The sequence below is a fragment of the Octodon degus genome, unplaced genomic scaffold (genome assembly GCF_000260255.1).
Source record: "Octodon degus isolate 3935 unplaced genomic scaffold, OctDeg1.0 scaffold00026, whole genome shotgun sequence".
NCBI classification, from domain to species: Eukaryota; Metazoa; Chordata; class Mammalia; order Rodentia; family Octodontidae; genus Octodon; species Octodon degus.
The window spans coordinates 18,122,279-18,133,811 of record NW_004524602.1 but is presented as its reverse complement, the minus strand read 5'-3'; the positions used below and the strand labels follow the sequence as shown (position 1 = coordinate 18,133,811).

General features: G+C 46.9%; 1 protein-coding gene across 1 annotated transcript in view; it reads left to right on the top strand.

Annotated features, from left to right (window-relative positions):
• Cgnl1 (cingulin like 1) overlaps window positions 1-11,533 on the top strand; it is a 123,637-nt gene that overhangs the window by 44,021 nt on the left and 68,083 nt on the right. Inside the window, exons 5-7 of the mRNA XM_023712661.1 lie at window positions 7,354-7,455; window positions 8,630-8,778; window positions 10,468-10,603. Of these exons, the coding sequence (XP_023568429.1) occupies window positions 7,354-7,455; window positions 8,630-8,778; window positions 10,468-10,603 (387 nt within the window). The remainder of the gene's footprint in view (window positions 1-7,353; window positions 7,456-8,629; window positions 8,779-10,467; window positions 10,604-11,533) is intronic.

The following is an 11,533-nucleotide window of genomic DNA, read 5'->3' as shown; positions in this document are numbered from 1 at the left end:
GCTGGAGCTGTGCAGGCAGAGTGTCCTGTGGTGCGCTGGACCTGTGCAGGCAGAGTGTCCTGTGGGATGGGCCCTCGTGCTGTCTCTGTGTATCTGTGTGCAGCAGCGAGTAGCGCGTTTCTCCAGCAGTGAGTGGCACTGAAGCTGGAGGACGGTGCTGGAGGTTGGATTTCTAAGCCCCCCACATTCGAAATTCTCCGAAATCCAAACCTTTGAGTACGGCATGGCACTGTAGGTGGAAAATTCCATACCTATCCCATGTGGCTGGTCATAGTGAAAGCATAAGCTTTATTTCATGCAGAGTTGGGAAAACCGCCGTGTAAAGCTACCTTTGGGTCGTGTGTCAGGGTGTAAACGAATTTCATGTTTTGACTCGGGTTCCCAAAATATCTTGCTATGTATATGTAAATATTCCACCCCTACCAAAAAAAAAAAAAGCCCCACATCTGAAATACTTCTGGTGTCAGGCATCTTGGCTGAGGGGTACTTGACCAATACTTTGAATTTGTACTTTTTTTTTTTAGAGATGTTTCAAGATATTTAAATAATACATAAATGTAATAGGATGATAAATAGTGAAATTTAGAAGGGAAAGATCAAAGTAGGAAGAACGAAACTAACGTATGGGTGGAGAATTTCAGGTTGCTACAGGCTCATGTGGGTGTCAGCAGGCTCGGGTGGAGTGGGAAGGTCAGGTGTGAAGGAATACAGATTTCCAGCACTTAAAAGGTTGAGGCAGGAGGATCCAGTGGGTTCAAGGTCAGTCTGGACTATGTAGTGAAACCCCATCTCCAAAAACCACAAACCACAGCAACCACCTCCATCACCACCATGAAGGAAGACCGAAGTTGGTGAAGCCAGGCGTGTGGGGAGGGAGGAGTGGGGAGGTCACAAATGCTCTTCCTGAGCTGCCCGCTTTATGGACTTGCTGAGCACGAGTTGGGCTTGTGGATGTTTTGGTTGAATGAGCAGCGATCTCGTATTTGACCTCCCAGGGCCAGCACAGTTTGTGGCCTGAAGCCACACGGCACTTCAGAGGGGGGAGCTGAATGCTTGCTCCTCCATCCTGTGCCACACAGCAGGACGCGGTCTTGGTAGTGTAGCTTCCTTTCCCTTCTGGGAGAGCTCTGCATGGCGGGAAAGAGGAGCTAGCACTCCACAGTCCCGCCGGGCTTCCTAGGGCCTTCCTGCCCCTTGCTCCTGCGAGGAGGGCTACTTAGCCCTTAATGTCAGTTTGCTGCTTATTGGTTAGAACTCTTCAGTCCAAATTATCTCTGCTTTCTGTTTCTTGCTTACTTAGTGCTCTCAGGGAGAGCACGGCCCTGGGCCTTGATGTGACAGCTGTCACTGTGGTGGTGACAGCCTAGACAGCCAGCTCACCCTGGGGACGTCCGAGCAGCCTCCCTGGCACAGTGACACTTGTCAATGGTGTCTCAAAGCATGGTAGACCTCTCTGTGAGAAGACGGAAGGCAGGGTGCTCAAGGTCAAGGAGCAGCACGAAGGGACAGGACTGGGGTCATCTGATGTCACCAGCACATAGCATCAGGGGTGGCAGGAGCAGCCAGGTAGGAAGGAAATGGCGACCGGATGAGACGTTCCCGTGTCGGAGCAGGGGGTGGGCTATGGCGCGGCGCTGACACGGCTGCGTCTGCCTACTACATTTGTACACTCTTGCTTCTCTTCTAGCTTTTGGCGGGAGGGCAGATTGGAGGAAGGGAGGGCTGCTAGGAAGCTGCTGCCGGGCCGAGCAGGGACGAACACGGCACGAGGCTGGCTTGCAGCTCTGACTTTAACTGCCCTTGGGCTTTTACCACCTTCTCTCCGGCTCACGTTCTGCATCTGATTATTTGCTGGCGGGGGTTCTGGAGCTTTATCTGTCTGGTGCCTGGGACATGATTCCCTATTCTCAGGAAATGGCAAAGCAGGAGGGGTTTTGTTGGGGGACAGAACCATGTACGGTTTCCCCTGCCGGGTGGGACTTAGGTTTCTACAATGGATCTTTCTCATTTTGCCAAAAAAACTCTGCAAGTCCTGCATTTTTGCTCCTCGGTTCTCATACTGCCGAGGATGGAGGGAGGTTTTATCACACACAGCCTGCACCTGGGTTGCGTGACATCCGAGCCAAGACGCTGCCTCTTACGCTTTGATGCCTGTCTGTCTCCTCCTGTCACCTATCTGCGGTTATCTAAGCACTTTACGGTGGGATTTTAGCCAAATACTGTTATTTCCAGGGAAGAAGAAAAATGAGACCTGTTAATATTCATACTCCGATCAGAGATATTTTCTAATAGACTCTCTTTGTCCTCTTGATCATGTTTCTCTTCAGCACAGAAATGCAACATTAAGAAGCCAGTTTAGCTTAGAAAACACGTTTCTTTCACTGCTTGCGGGCCGGGGAGATGGCTCTGTAGAATAAGCGCTTGCCTGGCAAGTGCAAGGACCTGAGTTTAATCCCCGGTTCCACACACACACACACACACACACACACACACACACACACCACCACCACCAACAACAACAATTAAAAACCCCAAACTTTCACTGCTTGCTTATGGGCACAGGCAGAAGGCAGAGTGAGGGTGACAACCTCGATGGCAGTAACAGAGCAGGAGTCCCTTTGAGTTGCTTTGGGTGCAACAACTTCAGGTCACAGGTGTGTCCTCAGGAGATACTTACTTTCACGCTGTTTTATTGGGGTGCAATACACGGTCAGTCCCACAGTTCCTAACTGCACACTCGAGTGGACTTTTCACTTGGCACCCATCAAATGCCACTCAGACCAGGAGCCGCATGCCTGCCACCCCGGCTTCCTGGGCTTCTCCAGAGTCCTGCCCTCTCTTCCAGGAGGTTATCATCTTCTTAGGTTTTCCTTTCTTGGAATTTATTTAAGTGAGGGGTGCTGGCTGTGTTCTCGCGCATGCAGCTTCGTCTCCTCCACACCGTGTCAGTGAGATACCCTTCTGTTGTTGCCCGGAAACTATTTTATTGATCTGGAGTTTCCCACTGTGTCAGCAATCACCGTAGTGTCTTCTTTGTGGACATTTCCAGTGGGACTACTGGGAAAAAAGCTGCTATGGGGAGTGTTGTGTTTGTGATTTGGGGGGGGGACATAGCTAGTCACTATTAGACGTATCCTAGTTTGGCCCTTCAGTGTTGCCAGTGGTTTTAGAAAGTGGAACAATTCACGCTGTGCCTCCTCCCGCGGTGCGTTCTGCTTCCACTTGTTCCGTTTTCTCAAATATTTCGCCTCTGCTAGTCTACTGGCCTCTCCTTGTGTGACAGCCATGCAGATTTAATTGCCGTGACTTTAGAATAAGCCTTGAAATCTAGTACTGTCATGTTTGTTTTCTGGTTTTATTCTTCTTTAAGATTGCCTTGCCTATTCCAGGTCTTTTGCTTTTCCACATAGGCATTAGAATCAAGGGTCGGTTTCCATCAAGAGGGGGTGAGAACCTTCGGGAATTTTGATTGGGATTGTACCCCATGTATCGATGTCGTCCTAGCATTCTTGGTGTTCTCCACGCCGGCCTGAGCTTCCTGCTCATTGTTTTCCTCTCCACCTCCTCCAGCAGGGTCCCCCGGTGCTCTGCAGCCTTGGTCCCTCAGTGTTCCCACTTAGGCCTTTTTTCTGCCATCCTGGAGAATTTTCCTATTATATCCTGCAGTACATTAGTTTAGTGTTTGTCTGATCATGTCTTTCATTTGTTCTCCTTTTTGAGGAAAGTCCGCAATCAAGTTTTGTTTTGTTTCAGGACTTTAGAAGAACTGATTGGTCTCTTGGCCTTCGGGGCCCCTGGAAGCCAGGCTCTGTCTTCCTGTCGTCCTGGACCTGAGGCGTCTTTCGTCTCCTGGCTGCTTGGAACATTTTGTCATCAATTTTTTGAAGTTAATTATAATGTGCTTAAGTGTGGCTTTTCATGTATTTATCTTACCTGAGGTTCCTGGTATTTTTGAATTGATAGGTTGTTGGCTTTCATTAGATTTGAAAATGATTGGCCATTATTTCTTTGCATATTGCTTCTTGTCCATATTCTCTCAGCTTTTCTCAGGTTCTTGTTATATGTCTAGAGCTCTGGATGAAAACCTGGATACCTTGTGCTTCCTGTTGGTGCATGTGGCCACATGTTTGGCATGTGTGTTTGGGGGCTTTGGGGGTGTGCGCAATGCGTGTGTCACCTCTGATGCATCAGATATTCTGTAGATTTTCTATTGACCCTTCAAACTATTAATCTGGGGCCTGGGAGGCAGCTCAGCTCAGTAGCATAAGCACTTGCCTGGCAAGCACAAGGGCCCGAGTTCAATCCCTGGTTCTGCAAAAAAAAAAAAAAAAATCAAATTATTAATCTTGTTTGAATCTTCAAAAAAATAAAAAGAATTTCCCTTATCTTCCTTTAAGGCTGATTCTTTCTTTAAATCTAATGAGTTCTTCACTTTCAGGTATTGCTACTTTATTTATTTTAATTTTCTTATTTTTTGAGAGAGTATAAAATAGTATTAAACAGAAAAAATTACAAATGATACAGAATTTCACTAAACAAAATAATATGAATCTGACAGTATTTGTCATATTGCATGGTGTTGTCTTCAAATGAGTTGTTCGTATTATCAGATATATGCACACAGAATTGGAAGAAGAAAGAAAAACAATTATAAGAAAGAGAGGAAAAGAAAAAAAATTTGAAAAAAACAAAAAAATATATTAAGCATTATCTACTCCTTTCTGTAGACCAGCAGAAATCCACAGTACAGTTGTCCAAACCATCCTCTTCATACATACATGTGTCTCTTTCCCCCACTCCCTCTCCATGTTGTTATGTTTGTGGAGTCCAAGTGTGTGTGGAAAATCATCTTGACATCCATTTTGTCCATGGTTTCTACTGTTTAAAAACTATTCTCTATTTCTTTTGAAGTTCTTATCTGCTGACTTCCGTGCCTGGGTCATCTCTGGGTGACAAGTTCTCCTGTCCTGGGTTGTTTTATCTCTCAAGAATGTGGAGAGTTTTTAGTCATTTAAATGATCTAGGGGTGACCTTCAGCCCATGCGCTTGGTTGTCTGAGGCCTTGCTCGTGAGTGGGAAAACCTAAATTTTGCCCTTATTCTTTTCTTGGGTCTTAAATGAATGGCGAAGGGTCCACCAGGATTTCTCACTGTTGGCTGAGTTGGAACCTGGTGCCCCCTAGCTTTGTGCAGTCCGAGGTTTCTGTTGGTTTCTTTGCCTCCTTATAGCTTGGTGCTGCCGGCCTCAGAGTCTCTCCTTGATCATCAGGCAGCCTAGGAGCCATGCAAGGGTCCAGGGATGTTTTTCTCCTAGGGTCTTGGCGCTGCTTCTGTGGGGCTGTCCCTCCCTAGGATCCTAACCCTGAGACCTCTCTGCTCACTGTCGCTAAACACTGTCTGCCTCCTGCACCAGGGAGCTGCCTCTTTCCATTGGGAGTTTTCTCCCTCTTAATTAACAGACATGTTTGTCAGAGAAGCTTGAGGTCCACAGAAGGGCGAATGGAAGCACTGTCTCCACATGACCCCACATGTGCTCGCCCCCACGTGGCTCCCCCAGAGTGAGCAGTCCATTTGTTGTCATCAGTGGACCTGCGCAGAACCAGCCTTGTGGCCCATGTCCCTCGTTCACATGGAGTTTGCCCTTGGTTCTGCGTTTTCTTTCAGCTTGGCTCAATAAACGGTGACGTTTCCACTCCTAGTATCACGTGGAGCAGTTTTGCTGTCTTGAAATTCCGTTTTCCAGAATGTCATAAATTTGGAATCAGACAGCCCTTCCTAGTGGCCGCTTTCACTTAGGAATATGCGTTTCTCTTGTGCCTTTTAATGGTGCGATAGGTGGCCCACTCATTTTCAGTGTTGAGCAGTATCGCTTGACTTTGCACAGTTTATCCATTAACCTGCTACAGACATCATGGTTGCTTTCAAATACTGTTGGTTGTGAGCAAAGGTTCTGTAACCGTCCACGCGCAGGTTTCTGTGCGAGTGGACCTTTTCACTGTGCCGTGCTGAGGAACGTCACTGCTGGGACTCATGGCGATGACACTTGTGTTTGTAAGAAGCGACTAGACTTCCCAGGCGATGCACCGCTCTTCATTTCGTCCAGCAGTGAAGCGTAGCCTCATCACAGTCTCATCGTTCTGTGACCTTGCCCGCTGTGGGTGTTTTTAGTACTCTGGGTTTTGGATATTCTGATATTTTATTGTTTCAATTAGTAATTTCCAAATATTTTCTTCAAATACTGTGGTTTGGGAGTGTGGTCGGGGGAGCCCAGGGGGGATGGAGCACAACCTCTTCCCTTTTCAGAGATCTTAATCCTGCTGGGGACGTAACTCAGCAGCACAGCACCTGACTTGTGGGTGTGAGGCCCTGCGTTCCACCCCAAGCGCGCACACACGCCCGGTTACAGCGAGCCCTGTCAGTGCCTGCAGTTATCTTACATATTTTGTCAGGCTCTCCTGGCTTTTCCTGGGAGAGTAAATCTGAGGTCAAGTACTCTGTCATAACTAGAACTGGAATTCCAGAAATCATTAACTGAGATTTCACTGAATGTAGGCGTGGTGCTGGGTTCTGCAGCTAGGAAGAGGAACTGAAATGTGGCTCTGTCCTCCCCGCGCATAATCTGGGGTAGAAATTCTCAGGCTGCTCAGAAACACTGAAGCTAAAGTGCGTTCTGCCACTGATGAAGAAAAATGAATATTTCTCTCTCAACTTACCTACAAAAGTGTTTTGTTGCTGACTTTTGACTTAATCAGTGATTTCTGTGGACCGAAATGGAGGTTTTATTAAGGAGAAGCTATTAAAGTTTGCTTGTATTAAATTTATTTATTTTTTTAAAATTTATTTGTGTGTGTGTGTGTGTGTGTGTGTGTGTGGCCAGCTCAGCCCACCAGGGGGCGGGGCTGGCTGGCATGTGGTGCTGGGGGATTGAACTGCGGTCCCTTTGCTTTGCTAAGCTTGTTCTAAGTAGGTGCTTTAGACCACTGAGCCATCTCACCAGCCCTGTATTAAATTTAATACCCTCATATTTCATACTACCCTACAGAGTACTTACTTAAAGGACTTCTAACAAATACATCACTCATCCAAATTTTAGTTGTATCCTGGAGTGATACTGAGAAGTCGGATGGCATAACCCCCATGACTGGTAAATGATGTCAGATAAGGTTCACCGGCCCAGGGCCCGGCGTGACCGACTGCCTGCGAATTCAGAGAGTTCTGTAGGAGGTGGTACTTGACTTGAGTCTTAAGGTGGTGTTGTGCTCGTGTGCTATAACTCGGATTATATTTGGGGGAAGAGGGTTGAGCTAAAGTATTATGGATATTTAAATTAGAATGTATTTGCATTTAATCCCAGACTACTAACTCCTCATCTGAAGTCAAAGATTTGCTGGAACAGAAAAACAAGTTGACCTCAGAAGTGGCTGAACTTCAGCAGCAGCTTCAACTAGAGGTCAAGGTATCCGATTTTCTTCTTATCCTTTTCTGTTTCAGTCTTGGTAGATAATATTTTAAGTACATTGGGATGCCCAGGTGAAGGGAAGCCAATTTTTTTCCTCCAAAAGAAACATTCCTTTAAGCACTGAGTACATTCCTATGTACTTGGCTGCTGCTATCCAAAGAATTTTTTTTTCTTTTTTAAAGAAACCAAAGCATAGGGAACTTGCTTGCTTGGACAGTGTCTTGTCATGGCTGCCTCAGTGTCCTGCACTTACTAAAAATGTTTACCTTTCATGGTCATTTTGACTTTGGGGAAAAAAACTGGAAGGTGCGCAGCGCCAGATCGTAAGGTGCACTATGCTGTGTGTACAGGTGTCCCTTTCTGCTCACCACCAGCATTCACGGCGTTTCTCGTCACATTTTGTACAGATGCTCACAAAAGAGGACTTCTGGAGCAGGTCCAGGAAGTGGCCAGGACCATGGGATAAGCGTGGTCAGAGTAGGAGGCATATCCTGAAGAGGTTGATAGCAATGTGTCTTTTACTATAATGAATTTTTAAAAAGTAAACATTCTTATACATTTAAATCTGTCTTGGGTAGTCTTTCTTTTTTGTTTTGGTATTAATTAGGGATCAAACTCAGGACCTTGTGCTTGCCAGGCAGGCACTTATGCACTGAGCTCTCTCCCTGGCCCTTAGATACTTTCTTGTTGCTGGGACAAGATAACTGGCACCCACAGACTAAAGAAGGAAGCGTTTACTTCAGCTCACGGTTCGTAGCGCTATCAGCCCGCAGCTCACTGGCCCCGAGCCTGGGCAGCACGGCCGGGGCACGTTCTAGAGGAGAAGGAGTCCGTGCCAGGGCGAGCAAGAAGCAGCCAGCAGCGACCTTCCCTTCCCCTTCTATCCATCCAGGGTCTGGCGCCACCCACTATATACAGTAGTTCAACTATGTTTTTTGGGAGTATTATCAATTCATTAAACATAAATATTTGATGTTCTTTATAGTTCTATACTCTTATGCCTTAGGTGTATAATTTGATTAAGTCATTTAATATAGTGAGTCAGTACTGCACATTCAATGCAGTAAGTGCAGCAGAAAAGAGCTCCTCGGAGTGCAGAAGGGGGCTGCCATGGAGTCACGTGAACATGCAGTGGAAGGACTTTAACATCACCTTGACTTACTCATGTTAGAACCAGCAGAACATACAGAAAGAGAGAGAGCGCCTGAGAGCTGACTTGGAGGAGCTTCGGAGCCAACTGGACAGGCGGGTGGAAGATAGCGCCCCACTGCAGCAGCGCCTAGAGGAGAGCGAGGCCGAGCTCCGGAAGAGCCTGGAAGAGTGAGTGACCAAGCCCTGCCCTGCTGGGTCCTCGTACTGCATGCAGCCAGGTCCCTTGTCCTTGTACTGCATGCGGCCAGGTCCCTTGTCCTCGTACTGCGTGCAGCCAGGTCCCTTGTCCTTGTACTGCGTGCGGTCAGGTTCCTTGTCCTCGTACTGCTTGCAGCCAGGTCTCTAGTCCTGGTGCTGCAGCCCTCCAGACATTCCTGAGACTGCATGCCCTTCCTTTCCCTCTCGTCCCTGTGATGCTGTGAAGTAGGTAACAGTTGCAGCCAGTTATGGGAAGGCGGATAGTTATTAAAATTCTTTGTAAAATTCTTGTAAGGTGTTGCCCCTTAAAGTGGATCTCATGGAAATTAGGTCAGAATTGGGGACACTGAGAGGAGGCACTTGAGGACAGAGGCCAGAAGCCTCAGCTCCGCCTCTACCAAGCATGCATCATGGGCTCACTGGTCTCCCAGCTTTGAATTTTCTCCTGGATGGTGCTGGCCTCAGTCAGCAGAGAAGGCATGTCAGGCCCAAGCTGCCTGCCACTGTATTCTGTTAAAGTTTCTGGCCAAGAGTCTGAAATGCACCATGCTGTGACACCCTGTGGATGTGACAGACACGTTTATGAGAGGTCAAGCTGGAGTAGATCTCAGGGATAAATTCAGAGAAACTAAGACTTTATGTAATACAAATCCAGCAATCTTTGTGATTGTGCTGGTGGAGTTTCTGCTTTTAAAACATTTGTTGATAATGAAAAAGTGGTCCAATGGAGCAGGACACAGAGTGAGGAGGACAGGAAGGGGAGATAACTGGATAAAAGTGCACCAAGTACAGGAACCTAATAAGCCAGTTAATGTAAAGCTTATATAATGTGAGACAGACATCTCAACATGAATGAAAAATGGGATAGAGGAGGGGGAGGAGCAAGCAGAAAGGGGTTTAAAAAGAAGCAAGCTTTAGTATGTGCTTATAAGCATTCCCTCAGATTGTAAACTACATGTATTACAAACATGTACAAAAAAGACAAAAACTTTAAAAATAAGGAAAATAAAACCTTCATAGGGGTTAATTTCAGAAAATAAGTTAGGAAAACAAATCAAAGTCAAGGGTCTAGGAAAGAACTTTCAAGCTAAAAAGTTAAAGGTGTTTCACATGTGGCTTGGGTCGGAGGTTTGCAAGCCTTTCCCCGTTGGATCATTTTGGCAGCGCAGTCAGCCGCGGTCACTCTGCCCTGCTGGTGTCGCTGCTGAGGCCACGAGGCCACGGTGGTGCACAGGTGACTGGATGTGAGCATGCTCCCTAGCCCTGCCCAAGCTGTAGAAACCTGCCTAAGCTGCATCAGCCCCAGGGGCCATGATGTCCTGACTGTCTTGGTCTACAGCATAATGCCAGGGCATGGTGAGGGTAGTGGCTTGGGTGTTGACAACGCGCGCGTGCACGTGTGTGTGTGTGTGATTTTCTCATCTTCCTGCGTTTTCCTTTGGGGAGAAGATGTTCTCATAACCTTTCCCGTTTTGCTGGTTTGGGCTCTCGTCTGATGTCTTGGGCGGATTAACTCTTACCAGAGGCCCTAGCAGGCTGGCGATTCCTTGGTCAGCGCATTCCCTGACGGAGATGGGGCTCTGGGGCCTTAGCTCTCTCTGTGGGTCCCCACAGTCAGGTCAGAAGGGTGAAGGGTCTGACGGCTGCCTCTCCTGCCAGGCTCTTCCAGGTGAAGATGGAGCGGGAGCAGCACCAGACGGAGATCCGGGATCTGCAGGACCAGCTCTCGGAGATGCACGATGAGCTGGACAGTGCCAAGCGGTCGGAGGACCGCGAGAAGGCGGCCCTCATCGAGGTGAGAGCTGGCAGGGGCTGGTGGGGGCGGGCATGTCACTGGAGCTGACAGGTGTGGAGTAGGTGCGCCTGGCTCCTGGGACGCAGCTCAGTGAGAACGTCATAGCTTATTGTTTATAAACATTATCTTAGGAACATTTTCTGCCATAGAGGAAAGTGGAAGGACTGTGCGCCAGCACCCATAGATCCACAGCCCAGACCCAATGGGTCTCACTATTTTGTCGTTAACTCTATTTATCAGTTCGTTATTCTATTTCTTACTCTCCTTCAAAGCATTTAGACACCATATTTCCATCCCCAAATTTTCAGCACACGTCTTTTAAAAAAGGAGGCTCTTTTCTTATGTTGCTGCAGTAGCACTGTTATACCTGAAAAATTGTTGATTTTCCATTATATACCCAGTAACAGTATTTCTGATACTCAACGCTTATTCAAAATTTCCTAATTGTCTCCCAGAGATATTTTATAGTTGTGTTTTCTTATTACCCCAAGCCAGGATCCAATCAGGAATCACAGTTGCTCTCCTTGTTGTATGCCTCAGGTTTCCTCTACCTCTGAAGCTCCCCTGCCCATCCTCAACCCCTTGCCCTCTGTCTCATCCTGCACACCTTCTGAAGAGATGCCAAAGTGCTACCCCACCTTCTAGGTCTGCCTGATTGTTTCCTTATGGTGTCCATTAACTTGTTACACTATCCCCTGTATCTTTCTCGCAAACTGGAAATTAAATCTAAACACTGATAAATTCAAGTTAAACTTTGGACAAGAATACTTTATAAATATGGTATTTATAGAAAGATATTAAGATTCTATTAATGCTTGAAGTTTTTAATTTTTTTTTTTTTTTTTTTTTTTTTTTTTTTTAAGTTAGGACAGGATATACAGGGTTTCACTATGTAGATCGGACTTGTAGTGATCCTCTTGTTTTCAGCCC